We start from the raw sequence: 27,089 nt of genomic DNA, 5'->3' as shown, positions 1-27,089 counted from the left end.
GCTGTCATTATTTTATATATACATATACATATATATGTGTGTGTATATATATATGTATATACTTTTTATTTTTCAGAGACTTGATCTTGCTATGTTGACCAGGCTGGTCTCAAACTCCTGGCCTCAAGCAATCCTTTTGCCTTGGCCTCCCAGAGTGCTGGGATTACATGTCTGAGCCGCTGCACCTGGCCTCTGCTGTCTTTGTTTGTTTGTTTTTGTTTTTGAGACAGAGCCTCTCTTTGTCGCCCTGGCTGAAATGCAGTGGCTCAATCTTAGCTCATTGCAGCCTCTGCCTCCCGGGTTCAAGTGATTCTCATGCCTCAGCCTCCCTAGTAGCTGGGACTACAGGCACCTGCCATCATGCCCGGCTAATTTTTTTATTTTTATTTTTATTATTTATTTCTTTTTTTGAGATGGAGTCTCACTTTTGTCACCCAGGCTGGAGTGCAATGGTGCGATCTCGGCTCACTGCAACCTCTGCCGCTCGGGTTCCAGCGATTCTCCTACCACAGCTTCCCGAGCAGCTGGGATTACAGGTGCCCGCCACCACACCCAGCTAATTTTTTTGTATTTTTATTAGAGGCGGGTTTTCACCATGTTGGCCAGGCTGGTTTCAAACTCCTGACCTCAGGTGATCCACCCGCCTCAGCCTCCCAAAGTGCGGGGATTGCAGGCATGAGCCACTGTGCCTGGCCCCTCTACTGTCTTTAAGTCTGAATTAAGGCTATTAAAGGCTGTCCGTTAAGGATCTGGCTTCAAACTGCCTTACCACCTTCATTCTACTATTTCCTCTATTAAAATGTGCTTTGTGTTTTAAGCAAATTGTTAATTTTTTTTTTTTTTTTTAAGATGGAGTCTCGCTCTTGTTACCCAAGCTGGAGTGCAGTGGCCCGATCTCGGCTCACTGCAACCTCTGCCTCCTGGGTTCAAGCAATTATCCTGTCTCAGCCTTCCAAGTAGCTGGGAGTACAGGTGCGCGCCTCCACACCCGGCTAATTTTTGGTAATTTTAGTAGAGATGGGGTTTCGCCATGTTGGCCAGGCTGGTCTCCTGATCTCAGGTGATCTACCCGCCTCAGCCTCCCAAAGTCCTGGGATTATAGGCATGAGTCACTGCGCCCGGCCCAAATTGTTCATTTCTTTTAACCTTCAGAATGTCGCCTTTTCCCACACAGCGTTGCCTTTTCTTATGCCATTTCCTCTCACTAGAATGCCACATTACCATTCTCTTGTCCTAGCCTTTTGCATAATGACATTTTATCTAATTTTCAAGTCTCAGCTAAAATTGCGGCAACTTCATGGACACTTCCCTAATCATCCTTCCTGCTGTTTCTTTCCGTCCTTTGTGTAGAGAAATGAGGTAATGGTGAAGGAAGAGGTTAGTAGAAGCCACATTATGGGCAAACTTTTCTTCCCCATCTGATTTTTGCTTTTGCTTTCAGTGCAAGTGTGGTTGTAATACTTGTCTTGTTGGCCACCTGGATGACCTATTCCTTCCCCTTTGTTCTCTGCAGCTAAATATTTTTGCAAGGTGGATGCTTCCAGGTTATTCTTGTGTATCTGGAGTCTTGTCTTGGAAATTGACTGGGAATAAATGAGGTTTTCATTTGTGGGTGTGGAGTTAGTTCTGACTTACAGTATTTGAAGCAGCTGGATACGTTTTGCTTTTGAAAGAGTATATATATGTGTGTGTATAATCTTTAGGATATGGTTCTCTGTTGGGAGGTGTGATGTTGAACCCCCCAGCTCCCATATTTGACATGTCTGGAGACATTTTTGATTGTCATAATTTTCAGAAGGGCACTACTAGCATCTAGTGGGTGGAAAACAGAGATGTTGCTAAACATGCTACTGCCAGGATAGCCTCCTGTGATAGATTACTCATCGTGAGATGTCAGTTAGTGGTTAGGTTGAGAAACTCTATCCTAGAAGTATATTTTTGCTTCCCAAGTGCCACTTGTGTTAGGTAGAAGTTTGTCCTTGGACCGATGGTGCAATTTAGAATAATAGAATTAACATAGGAAGGGACCCTAGAGGTCACATATTTGAACTTTATCCCAACTTGTATTTCTCACAATGATGTTTCTGCTTGATATTAATAGATGTAATGGAAAAAGGTGCTTGTTAAAAAAGTTTGGTAAAGGTAAACATTTGCGTATTCAGTATGATGCAATACGTTGTGAGTCTCCATCTGGGAAGTTTTTCCGAAATGTATTTGCTTGCTGAGTGCATTTAACATCTTCCAGACCCTAAAATACTTCTTTGAAACTGAGAGAGAAACTATTGATTATCTAGCCCAACCTTTTATAGCTAAATGACCTTGAATAGGTAGCCTTTTCTTTTATCTGTACAAGCTTACTGCAGAATCTCAATTTGTGTGAGTGACAGCAGGTGTAGCAGCTCCATCTGTATTTATTTGTCAGATTATAGTTTACTAACTGAATGAACTAAAAATTGGGATATTTGGGGCTTGAATTTTTATTCTGAATGTACAGTCTGACTTTATCCCCACCGGTAAATTAGAAATTATAATCTCAGCCCTAATTCTACTGCCCAGGTTGTTATGAGGATTAATCAGTTAATTATAGCTTTTAAGGCTTTGTATTCTTTGGAGAAAGATGATTTATCAGATAGGCTGTTGTGCTGTTTGTGTAGAACTGCTTCCTTTTTTTGTTTTTCGTTTTTTTTTCCTTTAGCCCTGAGCTTCTCTAAGAACTGCTTAAATTTGACAGTCTTTCCCTGCTTTACATTGTCGAAGATTGAAGCTTTTTGAATTTTGTAGGGGTCAAGTGGGATAGGAATCATTGTTTTGCTCTGTATATTAAATTTAAGAATGTTACTATGGGCCGGGCGCGGTGGCTCATGCCTGTAATCCCAGCACTTTGGGAGGCCAAGGTGGGCAGATCACGAGGTCAGGAGATGGAGACCATCCTGGCTAACATGGTGAAACCCTGTCTCTACTAAAAATACAAAAAACTAGCCGGGCGTGGTGGCGGACGCCTGTAGTTCCAGCTACTGGGGAGGCTGAGGCAGGAGAATGGCGTGAACCCGGGAGGTGGAGCTTGCAGTGAGCTGAGATCACGCCACTGCTCTCCAGCCTGGGTGACAGAGCGAGACTCCATCTCTTAAAAAAAAAAAAAGAATGTTACTGTGATTTTGTTTTACTTAGTTATTGGCTCTTTAAGAATTTCCATTGTTTTCTTTTTGTTTCTCTCCATTTTATTATAGAAGTAATACATGTTTATGGTGGAGACTTTACATAAGCCAAGAAACAAAAGACAAAAGAATCTTACCAATGACTTTTTAAAGCAAAATTGAGATGATACTGTGTTTTGTTTTGTAACTTTTTTCCATTTAATAATGAAGCAAGCACTTTTCTATGTTAGTAAATATAGTTCTGCCACACTTAGGGTTGCACAGTATTCCATTGTGTGGATATTTAATAATTTAACCGAGTTTTTGGCATTCAGTTTTCTTTTTATTATAAACAACATCATGAAATATTAAAAGTAAGTCTAGACATAACAGGGAAAAGATTAAAGTACTAAACTTAGGTGGTGGTTTATGGCAATTGTAGCTAATTGCAAACTAGGTGCGTTTTTTCCTGTGCATTAAAAAGCCATGGAAATTCATTCCTTCTATGTTTGCTTTTTGTTTCCAGTGTAATAAAAGTGCAAATAATACTGGGTGGTTGCTCCAGGTACGTGGCCAAGTAATTGAAAGTATCTTATTTCATCATGATAGCATCCTTCTCGGGAAGGCTCTGTTACTTGTAGATGAGGAGACTTAAAGAACAGAATAGTTAAGTAACCTACAGGAGGTGGAGCCAGGATGGGAACTGAGATTTGCTCACTTGAGTCAGTGCTCCTCTTACTTATGAATATCTTTGGGAGTAATGTTGAATCTTAGCATAGTATTTCAAGTCAATAAAGGTATGTCAAGTCAATAAATGGTATTTCTTTGGTATAGAAATCTCAAGATTTAGGAATTAGGAATGGGAATTTTTTCTGAAAAAGTGGTCACTTTTTCCTGTTCTCTGCACTCTCTCTCCTCCCCCACCCCCTTACTTAGATGATTGTTTTAGTAACTACACTATGCTGTGTATCCTATGGGGATATTGAGACCAAGGATAAAGTGCAAATCAAATAAACTATTGTCTTTGAAGTGTATATGTTAATGTCAAGTTCATAGACATCATTTCAGAGAAGGCTTGGAGTAGATGGGATTTTTTTTTTTTTTTTTTAAGATGGAGTCTTGCTCTTGTTGCCCCGGCTGGAGTGCAGTGGTGCAATCTTGGCTAATTGCAACCTCTGCTGCCTGGGTTCAGGTGATTCTCATGTCTCAGCCTCCCAGGTAGCTGGGATTACAGGCGCTCGCCACCACACTCAGCTGATTTTTGTATTTTTAGTAGAGACAGGGTTTCACCATGTTGACCAGACTGGTCTTGAACTCCTGACCTCAGGTGATAACGCCTGCCTCGGCCTCCCAAAATGCTGGGATTACAGGCGTGAGCCACTGTGCCCAGCTGGAGTAGATGGGATTTAAGCCGGCATTTTTTCTTAAAGTTGTAAGCTTTAAAGAATTGAATAATCTCAGAATAACTTTGAGAAGTTTACTACTTAAGCACCTTCTGTGATGTGATGTTAATTATGACCTTCTTTTTCATTTGTGCTGCAGTGAGCCTGGGTTTTCCTAAGTTTTATGTAAGTCATAAAGCATATTTGTGCCCTTGCCTGGGTCCTCAGAGGGAAGCTGTTCATCCTGCCCTTGCTAAGTCTTACTGTAGTGCTGTCAGGCAGTAGGGTACAATTACTCTTCACATGTTGTATTAATCATCTGGCACTGATAATATGCCTCCTTGCATTGCTCATATCAACTACATATTGACATTCAAAAGGGGAGGAGATTGAATTGATGGGAATTATCTGGTAGTGATTTTTGTTTGTCCATGGGAAAAACCCTTTGCATATTATAAAAGTGACTCAAAATATTTTTAACAACTATATTGGTCCAGCTGTCAACTGGTCTATAACACAATGTTTAATAACAGGAATTAGTACTGTCAACTGGTCTGTAACACAATGTTTAATAATATATTAGGAATTAGTATTATATTTAAAGTTAGAAATGGGAAAAGACAACATAGAATAATTTGTGCCACACAGAATGCCATATGCCAGAAAGCCCACAGGAGAAAACTCCATAAGCCCTGAAAATCTAGTTCATAAAGAGTGTTGGTTAAAATACAACCCTGGAACAAGAAACTTTTGGTGTTAATAATTATATGAGGCCAGGCACAGTGGCTCACACCTGTAATCCTAGCACTTTGGGATGCTGAGGCAAGCGGATCACCTGAGGTCAGGAGTTCGAGACCAGCTTGGCCAACGTGGTGAAACTCCATCTCCATTAAAAATACAAAAATTATCTGGGCATGGTGACACATGCCTGAAGTCCCAGCTACTCGGGAGGCTGAAGCAGGAGAATCACTCCAACACAGGAGGCGGAGGTTGCAGTGAGCCGAGATCACGCCACTGCACTCCAGCCTGGGCGACAGAGCGAGACTACATCTCAAAACACACACACACACACACACACACACACACACACACACACACACACACAGCAATAAGACAGATTCGACCCATATGTATATTGGTGCTTTTATGAATAATGTTTTCTCAGTCATTTATTTGAGTATTTTTATGTTAATGATTCAAATTGTCATACTATAAAGAAGCTTACTGTGGTCCTGTAGGGCCTACCATCCTGTGTTGGTATTGCTCCAAAGATAAGCATTTTTGATTAAATTGGAGATTGCCCTCATTTGGGGCAGGGAGGGGGGTGCTTAGTCCAGTGATTTCACAAGCATTTTGGTCTCAGGACCCTTTTTTAACTCTTAAAATTTGTTGAGAACAGCAAATAAATTGTTTTTCTTATAAACTTTGAGAAATTTAAAAAATATTTAATAAGTAATTCAGGCTGGGCATGGCTGCTTATGCCTATAATCCCAGGAGTTTGGAAGGCTGAAGCTGGGAGTTTGATAGCAGCCTGGGCAACAAAATGAAATTCCATCTCTACAAAAATTCAAAAAATTAGCCGGGCATGGTGGCACACACCTATAGTCCCAGCTACTGGGAGGCTGATGCAGGAGGATCACTTGAGCCCAGGAGGTTGAGGCTTCAGTGAGCCATGATTGTGCCACTGCACTCTAGCTTGGGTGACAGAGCTAGACCCTGTTTCAAAATAACAGCAACAAATAAATGATTTGTCTTGCACTTAAACTTTTTACCCATGCATGATTTCCTGACATTCACTGGACATTTTATTGTTCACTGGGTTATGCAGATCTTCCAAATGTTACACATTACATTATATGCAATCAAAAATTCACATTCATTAATATCGTCACAAGTCTGTTAAATCAGAAATGGCTTTTAAAATATTCAGAAAGTCCGAATGTGGCAGCTTAGGCCTGTAATCCCAGCACTTTGGAAGGCCGAGGTGGGCGGATCATGAGGTCAGGAGATTGCGACCATCCTGGCCAACATGGTGAAACCCTGTCTCTACTAAAAATACAAAAATTAGCCAGGCGTGGTGGCGTGTGCCTGTAGTCCCAGCTACACGGGAGGCTGAGGCAGGAGAATCACTTGAACCCAGGAGGCAGAGGTTACAGTGAGCTGAGATCATACCATTGCACTCCAGCGTGGCGACAGAGCGAGACTCTGTTAAACACACACACACACCCACACCCACCAAATAAAATATTGGGAAAATGTTTAAGTTCATGATTGTTGATACAAGTTTTCAAAAACACTGATCTTTGCTTAAAAAATTCAGATTTTATTATTGGCAGCAAATATCGTCAGTGGTCTTCCTTGAAGTGACAGGTTCACTTTGTTCATTTGCAAGGAAATGTCTGCTAGTGAAGCAGGTTTCAAATAATGTCTGTCAGTAGTTCTGCCAAGTAAAAATCGTGTTCCATGAACAAAGCTCTAGTTCATTTTGCAACTCAGTTGTACTGTGCTTTTTCCTGAGAATTCATAAAGCAGCAGAGTGCTTTATGCATACTTTCCCTTTCATCACAAAGAATATTTTTTAAAAATGCACTAAAGGCTCAAGATAATTCATAATTTTTGCTGTTCATCAAGGACATCTTAAGTGGAACTCCCTTAAAAAAAGAAAAACTGAGTGGAGAGTATAATGACTATTAGTATAGTTTGGTGCCTCTTCCTTGATTTGTGCTAATAATGTACCAGCAGTTTTGTTCACCTTTGTTTTTGTACTCTGATTGCAAATGTCAACGCAGTGTAAAAGGCAGATAATATTCTAGTATTGCTATGAAAATAGCTTTGATTTCACGAACCTCCAAAATAGCCTGTGAGATCCCCAGAAGTCCAGAGACCACACTTTAAAGAACAACTGGCTTAGTTCTTTACGTATGTTTCCTTTGGCTCCCAGACCACATAGATCAAGGGGGATCAGAGGCAAATGACTGAGATTTTTAGCTTGGTTACTAAATAAAAGCAGTGTCATTACTTAAGGTGATGAAACAGGATGCGGAATAGTGTGCTGGAAGGAGAAAGTGAATTCTGAGCTTCAGGGGGCTTGAGGAACATAGAGGTATAGGAATCTTGATTAGTGCAGCTCAGAAGTTTTTCTTACGGTTAAGAAACCTCACCATACTAGTGGTTGTTGAGAGAGAAGAGGGCAGAAGGGACCTTGTGCAGCACCAGCATTTAAGGGTCCAGGAGGAAGAGAAGAGGATGATAGTATAAGGACATCAGGAAAGAATTAGAAGAAGGTCGGTATTGTCCAGTGCTTCAGAGAAGTCAGATAGATGGGGACTGAGGCTTGACCATTGGATTTGATAATAAGATTACTGGTGACCTTTGCCAGAGCAGTAGGGGGTGAAATCCAGATTATGGAAGAGTGAAGAGTGCAGAGACAGTTATTTATACTATTCTTAGAGAAGTTTTGGGGTAAAGGGAAAGAGAGATATTTGGGCAATTAAGTATGAGAGAGAGGCTGTACTGAGGGCAGAAGATACTTGAGTAAATTCCTAGGCTGAGAGGAAGAAGCCAGTAGAGAAGATATTGATGACCACTTTGATCTGAAAGAAAAGAAAACTGATGAAACAAGTTGGTATTACAGATGTGGTACAGTTAGCTTTGTAGTATAATCTGTACTTCTAGAGAAGTGAGAAGCTGATGAAAACTGGATTCCCTGGCCAGAAAAATGCACAGACCTGTGATATTTGGCATACTTTTTTTAGTGAACACGGGAATTCCTTACTAATTTTTTTCTGTTTAATTATTGTTTAGTTTGATGTGTCTTGCTTTAAATCCATTTATTTCAACAAGCTTAAAGAGATTTTTTTTTTAATGGAGATGATTTAATTTTAACAATCTGTGATTTTCTCTGAATCGAACTTGTGTTTTGGCACCTTTCAATCTGTGGTAACAAATGACAAGAAGAAGGGTGCAATTCTTCCTTCTCTTGTGCAGGGATTTTGCCTCCCCCTTTCTCCCAGATGAAAGATATTTGGGTCTCTAGAATAACTGTGGTACAGTTAGCTCCAGAGTGTTTTCTTTCTGGAGGCAGTTTAGACAACAGCCTCAAGTAGTGCTTTTGTTAAAAATATACATGTTTTTAAAAGTGCTTGTATTTCTAATATTCTTTTCTCCTTTCTCTTCTAGTCTGTTCTCTGGGGAGGCAGTAAGGGGCCGTGGAGCTGGCCTCGGCCTCGGCATCGGGAGAGGCTGGACTTCCTGTCTCTCTGTGCTGAATGGCTGCGATGGCGCCCGCTCTCACTGACGCAGCAGCTGAAGCACACCATATCCGGTTCAAACTGGCTCCCCCATCCTCTACCTTGTCCCCTGGCAGTGCCGAAAATAACGGCAACGCCAACATCCTTATTGCTGCCAACGGAACCAAAAGAAAAGCCATTGCTGCAGAGGATCCCAGCCTAGATTTCCGAAATAATCCTACCAAGGAAGACTTGGGAAAGCTGCAACCACTGGTGGCATCTTATCTCTGCTCTGATGTAACATCTGTTCCCTCAAAGGAGTCTTTGAAGTTGCAAGGGGTCTTCAGCAAGCAGACAGTCCTTAAATCTCATCCTCTCTTATCTCAGTCCTATGAACTCCGAGCTGAGCTGTTGGGGAGACAGTCAGTTTTGGAGTTTTCCTTAGAAAATCTTAGAACCATGAATACGAGTGGTCAGACAGCTCTGCCACAAGCACCTGTAAATGGGTTGGCTAAGAAATTGACTAAAAGTTCAACACATTCTGATCATGACAATTCCACTTCCCTCAATGGGGGAAAACGGGCTCTCACTTCATCTGCTCTTCATGGGGGTGAAATGGGAGGATCTGAATCTGGGGACTTGAAGGGGGGTATGACCAATTGCACTCTTCCACATAGAAGCCTTGATGTAGAACACACAACTTTGTATAGCAATAATAGCACTGCAAACAAATCTTCTGTCAATTCCATGGAACAGCCGGCACTTCAAGGAAGCAGTAGGTTATCACCTGGTACAGACTCCAGCTCTAACTTGGGGGGTGTCAAATTGGAGGGTAAAAAGTCTCCCCTGTCTTCCATTCTTTTCAGTGCTTTAGATTCTGACACAAGGATAACAGCTTTACTGCGGCGACAGGCTGACATTGAGAGCCGTGCCCGCAGATTACAAAAGCGCTTACAGGTTGTGCAAGCCAAGCAGGTTGAGAGGCATATACAACATCAGCTGGGTGGATTTTTGGAGAAGACTTTGAGCAAACTGCCAAACTTGGAATCCTTGAGACCACGGAGCCAGTTGATGCTGACTCGAAAGGCCGAAGCTGCCTTGAGAAAAGCTGCCAGTGAGACCACCACTTCAGAGGGACTTAGCAACTTTCTGAAAAGCAATTCAATTTCAGAAGAATTGGAGAGATTTACAGCTAGTGGCATAGCCAACTTGAGGTGCAGTGAACAGGCATTTGATTCAGATGTCACTGACAGTAGTTCAGGAGGGGAGTCTGATATTGAAGAGGAAGAACTGACCAGAGCTGATCCCGAGCAGCGTCATGTACCCCTGTGAGTAGACCTCATGCATGATAGCATTCTTGAGAAATGTTGGCACAAGGAAGAATGAATGAATCGCCATTATGGAGAGAATGTGATTCTTTGTACATAGGTGTCTAGGTTCCGTTTGTTTTTTCCCTGATGTTGGGTAGATGAGTGCATATACATGCTAGTGAAGAAGGGGAAGATATTTTTGCTGTAGGGTTGTATTGTTGTAGTCTAAATGGTGGTAATTTCCTTTTGAAGTCTTACTAAGAAAAATAACTAGGAGACATCTTATGTGTAAAATTGTACTAGTACCTCTTTAAGAGTGAATTTAGATTTCATTTGAAACTATATATATAGGACATGATAAGTTAATGGCCTGATTGTTGAGATTTTGTTGTTTCCAGTAAGCAGGGACAAATGCTGAGTTGACCTAGTTACCTTTGTAGGAAATTACAGTTGCTTTTGATTGAACTTTCAGCAGAGAGCACACCCAGTCTTCAATTTTAACACTTGAGATTTTCTTACATTTTAAGGACTGACAATTAGAAAATGCTTCAGAATATTTAATACATTGCCTCCAAGCACAGTCTACTTTCACAACCTGACTCTCTTCCTATTAAAAAAAAAAAAAAGCCCATTTTAAGCAGATTTGTTAAGCTGAGTTAAATGTATTGATGTATTTGGAATAAATTCTTACTGGGTTGTTTTTTGTTGTTGTTTTTTGTTTTGTTTTGTTTTGTTTTGTTTTGAGACAGTTCCGCTCTGTCGCCCAGGCTGGAGTGCAGGAGTGCAGTAGTGCGATCTCAGCTCACTGAAGCCTCTGGCTCCCGGGTTCAGGTGATTCTCGGGCCTCAGCCTCCCTAAGTAGCTGGGATTACAGGCACCCGCCACCAAGTCAGGCTGATTTTTTTCTTTTTTCTTTTCTTAAGTAGAGACTGAGTTTCACCATGTCGACCAGGCTGGCCTCGAACTCCTGACCTCGTGATCCGCCCACCTCATCTTACTGGTTTTTCTAAATCTGTTGGTTTGAGAAAATTTTACATAAGCTTTTTATGGGTGGCACTCCAAATTGGCATGGTGGAGACAGAGACGTTTCACTCCTGTCACTCCCAATTCAGCATCTATGTACTTCAATAAAGCAGTACTATATTATAACATACTTAAAGATACATGTTAAATAAGTGCATTTATCTCCTTAGGAATATCGATTTGAGAGAGAGCATGAGGAGTTGGAAAAGAGGGGCAGGATAATTGACTAGTAGATCTTTCATTTTCTCTTTGCTAGAGGCTGGCTTACTAGAGAAGGCTGAAAAAGATGAATATGTGGGAAGAATTGGTGTTTCCTAGACTGTATTAAAAGGTGATGAAGATTTTCACTGGAGTGTTGGGTTGTTGAGACAGCTGTGATTTTTAAAAGTAAATTTTCTGGTTTCCCAATTTTGTTTATATTATCTGCATGGATATTGTATCTGAAATGAAACTTTTTTTTTTCTATTTTGAAGGAAGAAATGGATAATTTTTGCTGAATTTCTTCCTTGTAGACCTAGTTCTATTATCATTTGTTAGTTCATTGTGCTCAAGTCCACTTCTGTATTTAGATTTAAAGCAAATGCTTCAGAGGCTTGCTTCTTCCGTAACCCATCTTTCTTTAAATGGATTAGTAGCTTAATTCAGCTTGCTAATATTCATGGCATTATCCCCACTAACTTTGCTGTTCAAATCACCGCTTTAAAAATATCTTGGTTAACGTTAAATATTTTGTGCTTAGAGGTATAATAAACACTGTAGTTAAAGGATTTTAAATTGCATGCACTTATTTTGAGTAACAGAAAAGCACCTAGACACTATAAGCTTATTGTTTTCAGGATACGTTGCATTGAAAACATTTCTGAGTTTTGGTACTGTTGTAGGTAAGTGTTACAAACCAATGAAATAAAAGTACCTGAGAATTTTTCTTATTCTGTAGGATAGTTTAATGACTTGGAAAAACCTTAAGGCCATTCATTCACTACTTAGTTCTGAGCATTCTTCTCACATAATGGTTTATGGTTTGGAAGGGTGTGAAGTGTATAAGAACAGCCAAAGGATGGCTTTTAGGAAACATTTTGGGATCAGTTGAATCCTCTTGCAGTTAAATCAACTGATACTTTAAAAAGTTGAATTTTCATGCGTTAGATCATATTTGGGTACTGAAAGTACTCTGAAGTACATGCTCTTTTTGCACATTGTAATTGTATTTAGGGCCGGGCACGGTGGCTCACTCCTGTAATCCCACCCAGCACTTTGGGAGGCTGAGGCAGGCGGATCACTTGAGGTTGAGAATTCGAGACCAGTTTGACCAACATGGAGAAACCCCGTCTCTACTAAAAATACAAAATTAGCTGGGCGTGGTGGCACACGCCTCTACATCCAGCTGCTCTGGAGGCTGAGGCAGGAGAATCGCTTGAACGTGAGAGGCGGAGGTTGCGGTGAGCTGAGATCGCACCATTGCGCTCCAGCCTAGGCAACGAGCGAAACTCCGTCTCAAAAAAAAAAAAAATGTATTTAAACTAAAACCACCAGTAAAGCATAAATACTTTAAAGTTCTTGTTGAGCAAGATCACCGGGTTGACTCTTAAGGCTGGTATTTATTTAGCCAAGTGTTTGTTGATCTTCTGAGTGTTTTAAAGGTTTTCAGCAGTTGACCAGACAATGAGAATGGAGGCATTGCTTTAATTTAAAAAGAAGAAGAAAAAGTTGTTCTTTGATGCTGAGAAATGAATCCTAGAATGTAGTTAGTTAATTCTTCAGGAACTTGACCCAGCTGGTGAATTTTGGCTCCCCCCACCCTTCCAGTAGCTGGTCTGTATTTTACTCTTTTGCCCAAGATAGAGTGGTGGGCTAGGTTTCGTCTAGGCAGCCCTGATGAAAATATTTAGTAGAGGAGACTGTTGGAATGAGCTGTTTTTAAATGATGTTGCTTAAATTACAAGTGGATAGTTCTGTGGAAATTATAATCCCTTTCTTCACTAAGAATTCAATTGTTTTTTTCTTTCCCACCTCCCAGAGGAGAAACAGTGATCCATTCTGTGTCGTTGGTACATGCTAGCTATAGAATGAGTAATTTTTCTATGTTGTTGAATGTTTAGCAAATTGTATGTTTATCATTGTAAACTATATTGCTAAATGAGACTTTAGAGAGAGTTTTTTAAATTAATTTTTATGGTTGACTGATTTTATGTCTGGTTTAAAAACTCTTACCCTTTTTGTTTTAAACTCTTCTTGGAAAATTTTCATGAAATATTTCACATATCTTCCTTTCTTGGTACAGTGGACATATAACTGCTTTGAAAATTCTGCAGTACCTTGTGTTTGATATGATGTCACTAAACAATGATATTTCATCACTGTGGAAGGTACAGGAATTTAAATTTTATCTCCTTGATTATGGGATTAAGAAGGAAGCTGCATGCTTCCGTAAATATCTTAATGTTTAATTCTTAATTGTAGATGTAGAAATAAAAGCATTTAATTATCATATGTATGTAATGTACTTGCTGAGTTGTGCTTGCTCTTCTTTCTTTTATATTCTTTGTTTTTCCCTCTTAGAGTTGTTTTTTTTTCCCTGCAATTTTGTTTAATTCCTGGACCCATTCCACATTTTGCTAAATTTGCTTTTCGTTTTCTGGGTCCTGTGCTTATAAACTTCTATATAGTAACTACTTGTTAAAATAATATTTTTTTTCCAGAAATTTTCTTAATTGTGCTCTTAAATCAGCAGTGTTCTGGGTACCTGGACCACATTATGTAGGTCTCTCTCTCCTAAGTTTTTTTTTTTTCCTTTCTTTTTTTCTCTCTGTCCCTGAAATTTTTTTTTTCTTTTTTTTCTCCCAACTGTTACTCTAGGCTTATCTTGAAGTTCAGTATAAAAATAACCTCATAAAACATTTCATTGTGATTACTGAAATATTGTTGAGGATATTCTCTGTATTCTGCAATGCCTTCTTTATAAAGACCTCAGGGAGAAAGATGTGCAGCCAAGAATAATTGTATGTTTGTCTAAGCTTTTAGTCTGTTTTTATTACCTGGGTGCTGTAATTGTTCACTAGGTTTCTTTTTTCCTATTGACATCTGGAAATTTAGAGCTAAGCTTGTACCTTTTTAATAGCTTCATTTTGTTTCCCTATTTTCATGTTTTTATTTCTGGTTGAATTTATGCTAACCTGTGTTTTGTCTAATAGTCTCCTGAAGTCTGTTTCAGATCAGGGTTGGGTAAAAATAAACTATGGATGCAGTTCAGTGACACTAAAGCGCTTATTTGAATTTTGGGTGGTCTTGATTGCAGTGAGTTTTCTCACCCTCAGGAATTTTTTTTTTTTTTTTGGAGACCGAGTCTTGCTCTTGTTGCCCAGGCTGGAGTGCAGTGGCGCGATCTTGGCTCACTGCAACCTCTGGCTCCCGGGTTCAAGCGATTCTGCTGCCTCAGCCTTCTGAGTAGCTGGAATTACAGGTGCCTGTCACCACGCCTGGCTAATTTTTGTACTTTTAGTAGAGGCAGGGTTTTGCCATGTTGCTCAGGCTGGTCTCGAACTCCTGACCTCAGGTGATCTACCCGCCTTGGCCTGCCACAGTGCTGGGATTACAGGTGTAAGTCACTGTGCCCAGCCCTTTTTTTTTTTTTTTTTTTTTTTTTTTTTTTTGAGACAGAGTCTCACTCTGTCGCCCAGGCTAGAGTACAGTGGCATGATCTCGGCTCACTGCAATCTCCACCTGCCAGGCTCAAGCAATTCTTCTGCCTCAGCCTCCTGAGTAAGCTGGGATTACAGGCGCCCACCACCATGCCTGGCTAATTTTTGTATTTTTAGTAGAGACGGGGTTTCACCATGTGGCCCAGGCTGGTCTCAGAACTCCCGACCTCAGGTAATCCACCCACCTTGGCCTACCGAAGTGCTGGGATTACAGGCGAGAGCCACTGTGTCTAGCCCCTCCTGGGGAATTTTATCCTCTTGGAGTTTATGAAGACCTCATGGTAAAATGAATTACTAGTGTGTTTATAGGTTTTGCTTTTTAGATACTTTGGAATGTTCTATATTGTTGCTCTTGGTCTGGCTTGGTGGCTCATGTCTGTAATCCCAGCACTTTGGGAGGCCAAGGTGGGTGGATCACTTGAGGTCAGGAGTTGGAGACCAGCCTGGTCAACATGGTGAAACCCCGTCTCTACCAAAAATTCAAAAATTAGCCAGGCGTGGTGGTGCACGCCTTTAATCCCAGCTACTTGGGAGGTTGAAGCACGAGAATCACTTGAACCCGGGAGGCAGGAGTTGCAGTGAGCTGAAATCTCAGCTCTGCACTCCATCCTGGGTGGCAGAGTGAAACTGTGTCTCAAAAAAAAATAAAAATACCTGTAATCCCAGCACTTTGGGAGGCTGAGGTGGGTGGATCACGAGTTCAGGAGATTGAGACCATCCTGGCTAACACGGTGAAACGCCGTCTCTACTAAAAATACAAAAAATTAGCCGGGCGTGGTGGCGATCCCCTGTAGTCCCAGCTACTCGGGAGGCTGAGGCAGGAGAATGGCCAGAACCCAGGAGGTGGAGCTTGCAGTGAGCCGAGATCGCACCACTGCACTCCAACCTGGGCGACAGAGCGAGACTCCATTTCAAATAAATAAATAAGTAAAAATAAAAATAAAAAAAAGTAACTCTTACTTGAATTTATTAAGAATACACAGATGATGTTGCCAAAGTGGCAATCAAATTGGTTTGTCATTTTTTACTTTTTATGTATGTTTGTATGTATGTATATATTTGAGAGAGAGTCTTGTTCTGTCACTCAGGCTGAAGTGCAGTGGCGTGATGTCAGCTCATTGCAGTCTCTGCTTCCCAGGTTCAAGTGATCTTCCTGCCTCAGCCTCAGGAGTAACTGGGACTACAGGCATGCACCAAACACCCGGCTATCATTTTTCTACTCTTTATCATTTCATAAAGTGGTGGGTTGGGAGGAACATCAGCCAGGATACCCAAGTCTTCTCAGCTAAACCCTTCTCTGCTAAAAACTAGCTATAGGACTAATGTAACCATTTTTCTAGTTAAAGTGAGGGAGCTGACCCTACGTGACCTTTAGGTCTCAAACTACTTTGAAATGTGACTGTTTATCTTTAAATAACATGAATGAAACTATTCTCATCACCATTTTTTTGCATTGGGGGAAGCTGAGGCAAAGAACCTAGCAAAGCACTGGTATAAGTTGAAACAAAACAGGTTTCTTGACTTGTGACTTAAAGCTTTGGTTCTTCTAATGCCTTCATTCATTTCTTTGGTTGATTTACTTTTCATAGTCCATTAAAGTGATTATCTTATTTCTTGATGTATGGGATAGAAATGTGGGAATAATTTCATTGTATTCTTACAGAATTACTTCAGAGCTGAGTAAACTTTCATTTGTTGAACACCTTTGATTTAATGCCCCTTGGCTTTTCTCCTAATCTGCACATGACGTCAAGTGGCAGAAGTAGGAACTTGTGTTTTTTTCTTCTATTCCCTTCTTATTTATTTCCTGAGAAGAAACGTAGGTAGTGAAAATCATTCTTAGTGCTTGTTGTGGGATTCTGAAGAAAGGAACTTAGGCATCGGGAATTTGGGTGTTACCCATTTACCGTAGATATAGTTGCTATAGTGTTTTCTGCCACCTTGTGATTGTTGTTTTTGTTCTCTGAAGTGAACGTACTCTTTTATGGTAGTGTTAAAGTCATATAATAAGTACTTATGGAGTAAGTAATGTGTAAGACACAAGAGATAACAGATGAATAAGCTAAGTTTGTATCCTCAAGAAGTTTAAAGAGTGAAGGGAGTGAAGAACTTAGTAAGACAAAGATGAATGTTCAGAACAGTGCCTGGCACTTAGTGATGTTAGAAATGAACCTTTGAAGGTTGGCAAAGATTTTGATAGACAGTTTTCTTTTGATTGTGACCTACTGAGAGGTCAGTATAGGCAGAAAGCACAGGGCACACAGAGAAGACAAGTTGAAAGGTATAGGGCTTTGGTGGCACCATGGGAATGGGATATGTTGAAGACATAGTATTATAGGTACAGATGATAAATGTAATGTGAGAAGAAAAAGATAATTCCAGAAATGATGTAGAGGTAAATTGAATGGGACTTAATAACTGTGATGTGTGGGGGCAATGACGGGAGGGATCATCATAGGTGATTGAAGTTTTAAGCCTGGCTGACTACAGCAATAGATGGTTACCAGAAGCATTTCAGTACTCAGTTTGCAAAATAATCTTAATAACTCATGAGAGTTCAGGTTCTTTACTGGAGTCTTAAAAATGAAGGTTTCTGTATTCCTTACAAGTTCCAGCAAGTGTTAAAAATGAGGAAATGGCTGGGTGCAGTAGCTTGAGCCTGTAATCCCAGCTCTCAGGAAGTTGAGACAGGAAGATGGGTTGAGCCTAGGAGTTCAAGGCTTGGGTAAGCTATGATTGTGCCACTAAACTCCAGCATGGGCGACAAAGTGAGACCCTGTGTCTGAAAAAATAAAAAACAGTGAGGAAATAAGCTTCCAAATAATCTTCTATAAATGGGGGAGGAGTTGCTCTGTAGAGACCTGAAAACCTTCATTGGAGGAGTTTGGATTTGATTAATTCATTCATTAACTCTACATTGAATGCCTGCTACATGCTGGGATGCTAGGGATCCAGTGGTTAAGAAAGATACAATCCTTGTCTTGCCCTCATGGGGAATATAGATTAGAGAGAGATTAATATTTAAGCAGGTAATTACATAGATGATGATATATTTATGATTGTTGTGGGTGCTACAGGAACAAAGTTCAGAGTGATCTGAGGGTGCATATTGGATATATCTAGGCAGCATGTGATGGGGATGTGATGGTGAGTCTTCTGAAGGAAGTGACATGTAAGCTGAGACCTGAAGGATAAGAGGGAATTGGGTGAGAAGGGGCTTTGCTGCTGATTGAGGAAACAAGACATGCTAAGGTCCTGGAAATGGAAGGTGCTTGACTCTCAAAGAACAGAGCAAAGTATAGTGTATTTTACAAGTAGTGAGAAATGAGACCAGAGAGGTAGCTAGTTGCCAGATCATACAGATGGCCTTGTTGATTATATAAAGTTAAAATTTTTATTGTGAAGCCATTGACATGGCTTACATGATTTGTATTTTTCAGACCCCGCTTGTGTGGAGAAGGGGAATAGAGGTGAATTTAGGCTAACCAGTTAGCTGAATGGTGGACTCAGCCTTTGGCAGGAAAGATTTAAGAGAATTGGTTATTGGAAGTAGGGGTGATGAGGGCTTGTGACTGATTGCATGTGGTGAGCAAAAGGGAAGAGGTGCCATGGGTGATTCCCAGATTTTTGTTTGGCAGGGGTAACTACATTGGATGGATATGTCAAGATGGAGAAGGAGCAGATGAGGTAGGCATTCATTAATTTTTATTTAAATATTTTCCTTTGTTGGGTATACCTGGAGTGTCCTTTGTAGAGCCCCCGATTAGGCTCTGTCAGTGTGATAAAACAAATATTTTTAACTAGAAAAGGGAAAGCATGGATCCACATTCTGTTATAAATGGATGGTACTTTAATTCATTTCCCCACCTCCCTAAACATGGACCAAAGTGGACTAGATTATTTTGCAAGCTGGGTAGAAATTCATGCCTAAGGTCATGTCCTTTCATGTTTCCCAGTGAATTATCTTTCTCCAATTTTCTATTGTGCATCTGGGAAAATTATGCTTACATATCCAATGTAAAGAAAACATTGAGTTTATATAGATTTGAAACCAAGGGGGTTTAGTATATAGTAAACATAAGAATAAATCTTACCAGTTTTGATTCTCATTAGTTAAGGCTTTGTGGCAACTGTGTCCTGTTTGATTTTATATTTCTATAAGTGTGAAGAAAGGTTTCTTGTACCATGGTAGACAAAATTGCTTTGAAATTATTTTAAGCCTGATGAAAGTTGTAGGGTCTGCTCTGCAAGCAGAATATACTGAAAATTTGCTATTAAATTGTGAATGTTGTGGTTTGCTCTAGCAACCTATTTAGTAGCATTGTAGTAATCATGTAGATTATATTCAGAACTCAGGTAAGAGGAATTGTAGAGAAAATTGTTTTGGGGGCGGGGGAAATGGGGAGATTGGGGAATGGCAACTAGAGAGAGGTGTCATAGTTCATTTAAAATCATGTTCTTATAAGTTGTTTTACTTAGGCCTAATAGAATAGAGGGCATGTGCCAGGGAATTGAATACCCTTGTATATGTAGTGCCATTTCCTTGATCTCCCTTTAATTGCTGTTTCTGGTTTGTTTCTCAGGTACTTACGAGAGATGTATCCTGGGAAGAAACAGGGTGGCAGAGTTTAGGGCCTTTGGGACTGAATTAGTCTTAAACCTGAGAACCCAGGAGGATTTTGACCGAACTGATTTGGGTGAGCTAGGAAACAAGGTTTTTTTTTTTTTGAGACAGAGTCTCGCTCTGTCGCCCAGGCTGGAGTGCAGTGGCATGACCTGGGCTCACTGCAAGCTCCGACTTCCAGGTTCACGCCATTCTCCTGCCTCAGCCTCCCAAGTAGCTGGGACTGCAGGCGTCTGCCACCACACCCGGCTAATTTTTTGTATTTTTTTTTTTTTTTTTAGTAGAGGTGGGGTTTCATCATGTTAGCCAGGATGGTCTCGATCTCCTGACCTCGTGATCAGCCCACCTCGGCCTCCCAAAGTGCTGGGATTACAGGTGTGAGCCACTGTGCCCTGCCGGGAACAACGTTTTTAACCAACTTTGCCTAAGCAGACAACAGAGTTGAGACATTCTGGTAGAGAAATAATAGCCTACATTTGTTGAATTGTTTTTAGCTCTTTAGTTATAAAGAGCTTTTTACAAATTAATTTATGTAATCCTCCAACAGTACAATGAGATAGATAATTTTAATTTTACAGACTCAAACTGCAGAATGGAAAGTTTAAGTAACTTAATGTCAAACAGCTAATAAGAGATCAAGATAATAATCTAGGCTCTTTACCTATCTCCTGGGCATAAGCACTAGCTTTTTTAGTGTAAACAGAATCAAACTGTTCATTAGATTTGGTTGATGAAAAGAGGTCTACCAACCATCATGTAAAATATGGCGTTTATGTTTATATTCAGAAGACTATTATACATTAATTTGGTAATACGTATTTTTTGAGGAAAGGTATAATAGCCATATGTATCTTAACCAGATACATCCTTAAGCCTACAATATGAGTAAAAGAAAATTACTCATTTTCTTTTGTGGAGTAGAAGTTGGATGGGTTATATGGGCGTGGTGCCTCTCTCCTGTAATTCCAGCACTTGGGGAGGCCAAGGCGGGCAGATCTCTTGAGCCCAGGAGTTCTAGAGCAGCCTGGGTAACATGGCGAAACCCCTTCTCTACAAAAAAAAGTAGCCAGGCGTGGTGGCATGCGCCTATAGTCCCGGCTTACATGGGAGGCTGAGGTAGGAGGATTGCTTTGAGCCTGGGAGGTAGAGGTTGCAGTGAGTCGAGATTGCACCACCGCACTCCAGCGTGAGCAGCAGAGTGAGACCTTGTCTTAAAAAAAGTTGGATGGGTAGAGGAGGGACATTTTGCTAGGGCAGACTAACATCTAGGAAGTGGTTGAAGTTATTTTTTTTAAAAAAGGAAGAAAAGAAAGGAATTAGTATTTATTGATCACACCTTTCTGTATGTTAGGTGGTTTAGATTTGTTGTCTTTAAATCTTCCATATGATGATGATACCCTGTTTTACAGTTGAGACCCAAGACTATAGATATGTTAAATAATTTGCTTGTGGTCATACATGTTCTATCTTCTGAATAGAAGATAACTCCTGGAACTGATAGGGAGAGGGCAGAAAAAAGATTCTATTTTGAGAAATGGAGCAACCTGAAGGCACATAGCTTTGCTGTTTGCTGTAACTCCTTTAGACAGCTCTCTGACCACACAGTACGTGGGTGGACACCAGCATTGACCAGGAGGGATGGTGGGAAGTTTAAATAGTTTTCCTTTACTGTAATAAACACTCTAGAGAAGTGAACTATTAAGGTTTTTCCCCATCAAATGGCTAAATTAAACATTTTTGACATTCGAAAGGGATGATTTATATCTTATGTGGAAAAGCCCCAAACAACTATTTCCCCAGTTGCTGGAAAAGGAGCTCTTTTGAGATATGAAGGTATTTTATGTTCTTTCTCCATTATTCTTACCTTGTGCTTACAGGTGAATTGTAAGCATGTGCTTTGTGTTTAGTATTTTCCTCAAGAAAACTCTTGCTGGTAAATCTAGTTACCATAGAACTTGAAAGGATATTGAAAGAATAGTTGAGGACTATCCTGATTGGTTTTCATCTACTTAGTCTGTATTTGTGTCATTTCAGTGTCTGAGTAGGTGGTTTGTGATTAACATTTCACGTTATTTTTATTGATTTGGCAAGTACCAGAAAACTTGAAGGATGAACTAGAGGTTATTTTTCTTAGCATTTGTGGTATTAGTACTAAAAGGGGAGTAATAGAGTAGAAAGAATTCTGGACAACTGTTAAGAATTGTTACATTTTGTCTACCTAGGCTCGAGTTCCTCACTTTTAAAATTAGGACTGTACTTTTTGGAAGAATATTGCTTGTTGTTTTGTGGTGGGACCAGGCTGTGATGGGAAAGGCTGTTGTCGTAGGCATAGGCAGGCCTTTTGCTTTGCTGAGGTATAGTGAGCAGCCCGGTGACCCTCCATGTAGCCTGCATTGCATGCAGTTTCCACAGGGTCCATAGAGTTAGTGCAAAGCTCCAGCAGGCCTACTCACCTGCTTTTCTCATGAGGCAACCTGGGACCAGTGTGTCCCTGTAGTAACTGTAATTTTTTGTTGTGTTCACTTATTGCAGTGAAAAAAAAATCTGAGCGTAAGGTTCTGAGTGGACCTGGAAAGGGGTGGGTGTTGTAGTGAGAGACTGAAGACAAAGGCCTGTAACAGATGGGTATCTTTTTAGCTTAATCAAGCTATTGCTGGAGTGTTATGCTTCAGAAATAAGTCTCTTGGCCGGGTGTGGTGGCTCATGCCTGTAATCCCAGCACTTTGTGAGGCCAAGGCAGGCAGATCACTTGAGGTCAGGAGTTTGAGACCAGCCTTGCCAACATGGTGAAACCTCGTCTCTACTAAAAATACAAAAATGAACCGGGTGTGGTGGCGGGCGCCTGTAATCCCAGCTACTCGGGACGCTGAGGCAGGAGAATCACTTGAACCCAGGTGGTGGAGGTTACAGTGAGCTGAGATTGCTCCACTGCACTCCAGCCTGGGCGATAGAGCGAGACTCAGTCTCAAAAACAAACAAAACAAAAAATACAAAAATGAGCTGGGCATGGTGACACATGCCCGTAATCCCAGCTACTTGGAAGGCTGAGGTGCAAGAATCACTTGAACCTGGGAGGCAGATGTTGCAGTGAGCCGAGATCGATCGTGCCACCGCACTCCAGCTGGGCGACTGAGCGAGACTGTCTCAAAAAAAAAAAAAGTCTCTAATGGAAAACAAAAATTTATCCCAATTCCCCCAACCCCTCCTCCCAAAAAGCAAAACAATAAAGAAGTTTTGTTATTCTTGCTTTTTTAAAAAGCAAAATAAAATGCTTTCATTATTTCCCAGAAACAGTTGATTTAAAAACTATTGCAGATTATAAAGTTCATTTATGTAGAACAAATAAGGTACTTAGTGCTTTTTGCACTGTCAAATGTCAAAGGCAGAATTTCAGTTACTGCTTTTTAGGTGCATAAAATTAGCATAGTTGAATACTTCATTGATTCATTTAGTTGCCTTTCATAGAATTTTACTCCAATAACAAAAAGATCTGGGGTTTTTCTAAAATTTTCTTCAGGTCTTGAGAGTTTTCAGCTGAATTGCTACAACTATTCTTTCTCTAGATTTCCAACTGGGCGAAAATGTTTTTCTTTTTAAATTGGCACTCTCCCAGCATATTTTTCCAGCAAGTATTCTTTGGGCACACCCTGTGCATAGTGAATTTTTCAAGATCCTTATTCAAAAGGCTGGGAGGACAGGCCAGTCTTTTCTTTGTAAGATGAAAACAGAATGAAGCTTGCTTTTAAGACTCATTTTGCTTCTGCCCAACTATATATGAAATTGATCTCATGCAAATACACTCAAGCATTACCAGAAGTAATTTGACTTGATAGTGTAAGTAGAAAAGCTAATTTAGTATTTGCAGGCGGTTTGCTTAGTGCAACAGGTGACCTCTCAATTGAGAATTCTTAATTTGTTCTCAATGATAACTTGATAGTAAGCAGGTCTCAGGTCCAAGAGTTGAGAAATGTGAGGTGACTTTGAAATTTTCAAGGTAATTGTACATTCAAGACATTGACATGATATGTATATATTTGGTTTTACATTTTATTAGGTGCTGAGGTTGTCATTTCCATAATGTCCAAAGCAATGTTAGATTATTTAAGCTTCCATGGTTTACTGATGGTATTACTAGATGAGATAAATGCCTTTAATTTCATCCTTGAATGATAAGATTGGCTGACTAATTTAGGGAAGGATAAGGTACAGAATTGCTCTTGGGTGTTTCCTAGCAGGCTGGCCTTCCAAGAGCAATAGCTTAATGTTTGTTCCTTTAATAAGTAGTACTTAAACAGTGATCAGGGGAGTTACCATAGTTGGTAATCTGAATGGAAACTAAAATGTGTCATCATTGAGGATAGTCAAAAGTGTCCTTGTGGCAGTCCTAGAAAAGGGGTTCCAGAATTTTCCGAGCAGAGAAAAATATAAACATTTTCAAGGTTCTAATTATTTGGAGACTAGCCTTTCAGGATCATTTATCACCAAGATTAACCTTGCCACCAAAGGGCAAGGAAACACTTCTCTGGTGGTTAGATCAGGAATGATGAAAACACTTAAGAAGAATTGAAAACTTGGTTCCTGTCTTCAATGAGTAATTTATGTGACTGATTTTTTTTTTTTTTTTTTTTTGTGGAGATAGAGTCTCACTCTGTCACCCAGGCTGGCGTACAGTGGTGTGATCTCAGCTCAGTGCAACATCCACCTCCCTGGTTCAAGCGATTCTCCTGCCTCAGCCTCCTGAGTAGCTGGGATTTCAGGTGTGAGCCACTGCTCCCAGCCTTCCCCTCCACTTTCAAGTAAAAGAGGAAGCATTATAATTAGACATTGTGGGCCGAGCTCCTTGGGAGGATCCCTTCAGCCCGGGAGTTCTAGACCAGAATAGGCATCATAGCGAGACCCCGTCTCTGTTTCGTTTTAGTATTTTAAATAAAAATTAAAAAACAAGAATTAGGCATTGTGTACTAAGTATTAGATACATGGTACAGGCATTAAATGCTGAAATCTTAGGAGGAGGGAGTGGTTAGAGGGAAGGATTGACTGCTGTAGGCTGAGGTGATAGGAAGACCTGAGAAGAGATGGATCTAGAGTTAGGAGTTTACATTCCAGTGCAGGAGTTCTCCATATAAACACTATCAGATACTGACTTTCTGGATGATCTGGAGTATTCTTTGTTAATGTTTTTTTGAGACAGAATCTCGGTCTGTCGCCCAGGTTGGAGTACAGTGGTGCCATCTCGGCTCACTGCAACCTCTGCCTCCTGGGTTCAAGGGATTCTCTTGCCTCAGCCTTCCAAGTGGCTGGGATTACAGGCATGAACTACCATGCCTGGCTAATTTTGTATTTCTAGTAGAGATGGGGTTTCACCATGTTGGTCAGGCTGGTCTTGAACTTTTGACCTCAGGTGATCTGCCCACCTTGGCCTCCCAAAAGTGTTGGGATTACAAGTGTGAGCCACTGTGCCCGGCTATCTGCATATTTTTAAACTACTTAGGAGGAGAAGTTTTTTTCTGATATTTACAAGGTATTTCCCTCAGCTTTTGTCATTTGAGTAATAGCTATCACAAGAAAGGATTGTTCTTAGACCATGTTTTCTTTTGAGAGATAGGGTTTCACTCTATCACCCAGGTTGGGGTGCAGTGGCGTGATCATAGCTTACTACAGCTGAAGACTCCTGGGCTTAAGTAATCCTCCTGTGTCAGCCTCCCAAAGTGTTGGTATTATAGGTGTGAGCCACTGCACTTAGCCTGTAATATCTTTTAAATAGTTTTTTTTTTTAATAGACTGTAGGAACTAGAGTGTTATGCTCCTCTTCTGTGTTTATGTGGTTTTTCCAAAAATGAATGTTTTTTAGGCAGGTTTTCTTAACAGAGGCACCATTAACCTTTTGGGCCTAATAATTATTTGTCATGGGAAGCTATTCTGTGCACTGTAAGGATGTCTGATGGCGTCTCTGGCCTCTACCCCCTAAATGCCAGTAGGACCTTCCCTCACCCTAGTTGAGACAACAGAATTTTTCCAGACTTTATTATATGTGCCCTTTTGGGGGTTGGGGTAAGGTCAAAATAATCCCCAAGGCTGGGAGCAGCGGTTCACACCTGTAATCTCAGCACTTTGGGAGGCCAAGGTGGGTGAATCATTTGAGGCCAGGAGTTCGAGACCAGCCTGGCCAACATGGCGAAATCCTGTCTCTACTAAAAATAGAAAAATTAGCTGGGCATGGTCGCACACGCCTGTAGTCCCAGCTACTTGGGAAGTTGAGGCAGGAGAATCGCTTGAACCCGGGAGGTGGAGGTTGCTGTGAGCTGAGATGGCAACACTACAGCCTGGGCAATAGAGCAAGACTCCATCTCAAAAAAAAAAAAAAAAAAAATCCCTGGCTGAGAACTATTGGATTAGGGCCTCCTGTACCTATCTTTGAGGGGGAAAGGATGCTACCATCAACTTTTCTGAATGCCAGGAATGCCTTTTAGTATAGTTATTTCACTTATTATTTTATAGCATATTTTAATTGTATAGTAAGCATTGTGTCTGTTTTATGGTAAGGAAACTAAAATTGAGAGGTTAGGCTGCTCGTGGTGGCTTATACCTTGTAATCCCAGTACTTTAGGAGGCCAGGACTTTGAGGCCAGTGTGGTCAACATAGCAAGACCCCATCTCCATTAAAATAATCATAAAATAATAAAAGGGAAAGATTAAACCTGGAGATGGCATCATATAAACCATGTATAATATGGGTTACTTCTGCTCTGATTGTTTACTCCTTCCCCCCACCACACCCTCTCATTTCTTTGTCCCAGCTCTAAGAAAAGCATACAATATCCTTTTCCTGTATTCTGGTACTGTTTAAGGCTTTGCAGTGAAGATGGTTTGGTGAGTCAGACCACTTCTAAAGAGGAAATTCTACCCTTCCCTTCATTCTCTCTCTTTTTATAATTGTGGTGAGAGCCCGGGCACGGTGGCTTAGGCCTGTAATCCCAGTGCTTTGGGATGCTGAGGCAGGGGGATCACTTGAGCTGAAGGAGTTGCAACGTGGTGACGCCCATCTGTACAATAAACCACAAGAAATGAGCTAGATGTTGTGGTTCACACCTGTAGTCCCAGCTACTCGGGAAGCTGAGATGGGAGGATCACTTGAGCCTGGGAGGTCGAGGCTGCAGTGAGCATTGCGAGTAGAAATTCTTAAAGTGCAACCCTGAAGGGGGAATATCCTCCCTCATTTGTCAAAGGACAAATCAGAATGTTAGCATTTCCCCACTTCCCTCATTGCCAGTAACGTATAATTTAAGCATGTGGATATGCCAGTCAGCTTTCCACAGCTTAGCTGGGGTGGAGAGAGGTGTGCGAACCAGTGCTTTGTTCTTTCTTGTCTTTTTCCCCTTACTTTTGTACTCCCACTCCTGCCAAACTAGACATCGTTTTATCCTGGTGTGTTCATTAACCTCTACTCCAAAAATTAAGTGTGGTTAAGGGAGTGAGGTCGATTTCAAAATGCTGCATCTGATTTAGAGGGGGGTATAGTTGAGTGAAGAACTAGGCACTGAAGCAGCAGCTCATGAGGAGAGTGTTTTCTCTTTATTTAAAGCCCTTACATATCGAGGCATCTGGTGTTCATGAAATAGTCTGTTGTGCTGTTCAACTTTTTCGCTCTTTTCTTACCTGACTTAGACAATTAACTCCTAGGGCTGGGTT

General features: G+C 40.8%; 1 protein-coding gene across 14 annotated transcripts in view; it reads left to right on the top strand.

The window, feature by feature from the left end:
* The window catches only part of KANSL1 (KAT8 regulatory NSL complex subunit 1), a 197,280-nt gene that overhangs the window by 46,975 nt on the left and 123,216 nt on the right, over positions 1-27,089 (top strand). For all 14 annotated transcript variants that reach the window (XM_034941609.3, XM_034941612.3, XM_057300264.2 and 11 more), the window contains one exon: positions 8,696-10,073. In XM_034941609.3, the coding sequence (XP_034797500.1) occupies positions 8,785-10,073 (1,289 nt within the window). In that variant the 5' untranslated portion in view covers positions 8,696-8,784. The remainder of the gene's footprint in view (positions 1-8,695; positions 10,074-27,089) is intronic.

Source organism: Pan paniscus, chromosome 19, assembly GCF_029289425.2.
Source record: "Pan paniscus chromosome 19, NHGRI_mPanPan1-v2.0_pri, whole genome shotgun sequence".
In the NCBI taxonomy this organism is placed as follows: Eukaryota; Metazoa; Chordata; class Mammalia; order Primates; family Hominidae; genus Pan; species Pan paniscus.
This window is presented reverse-complemented; position numbering and strand designations above follow the sequence as displayed.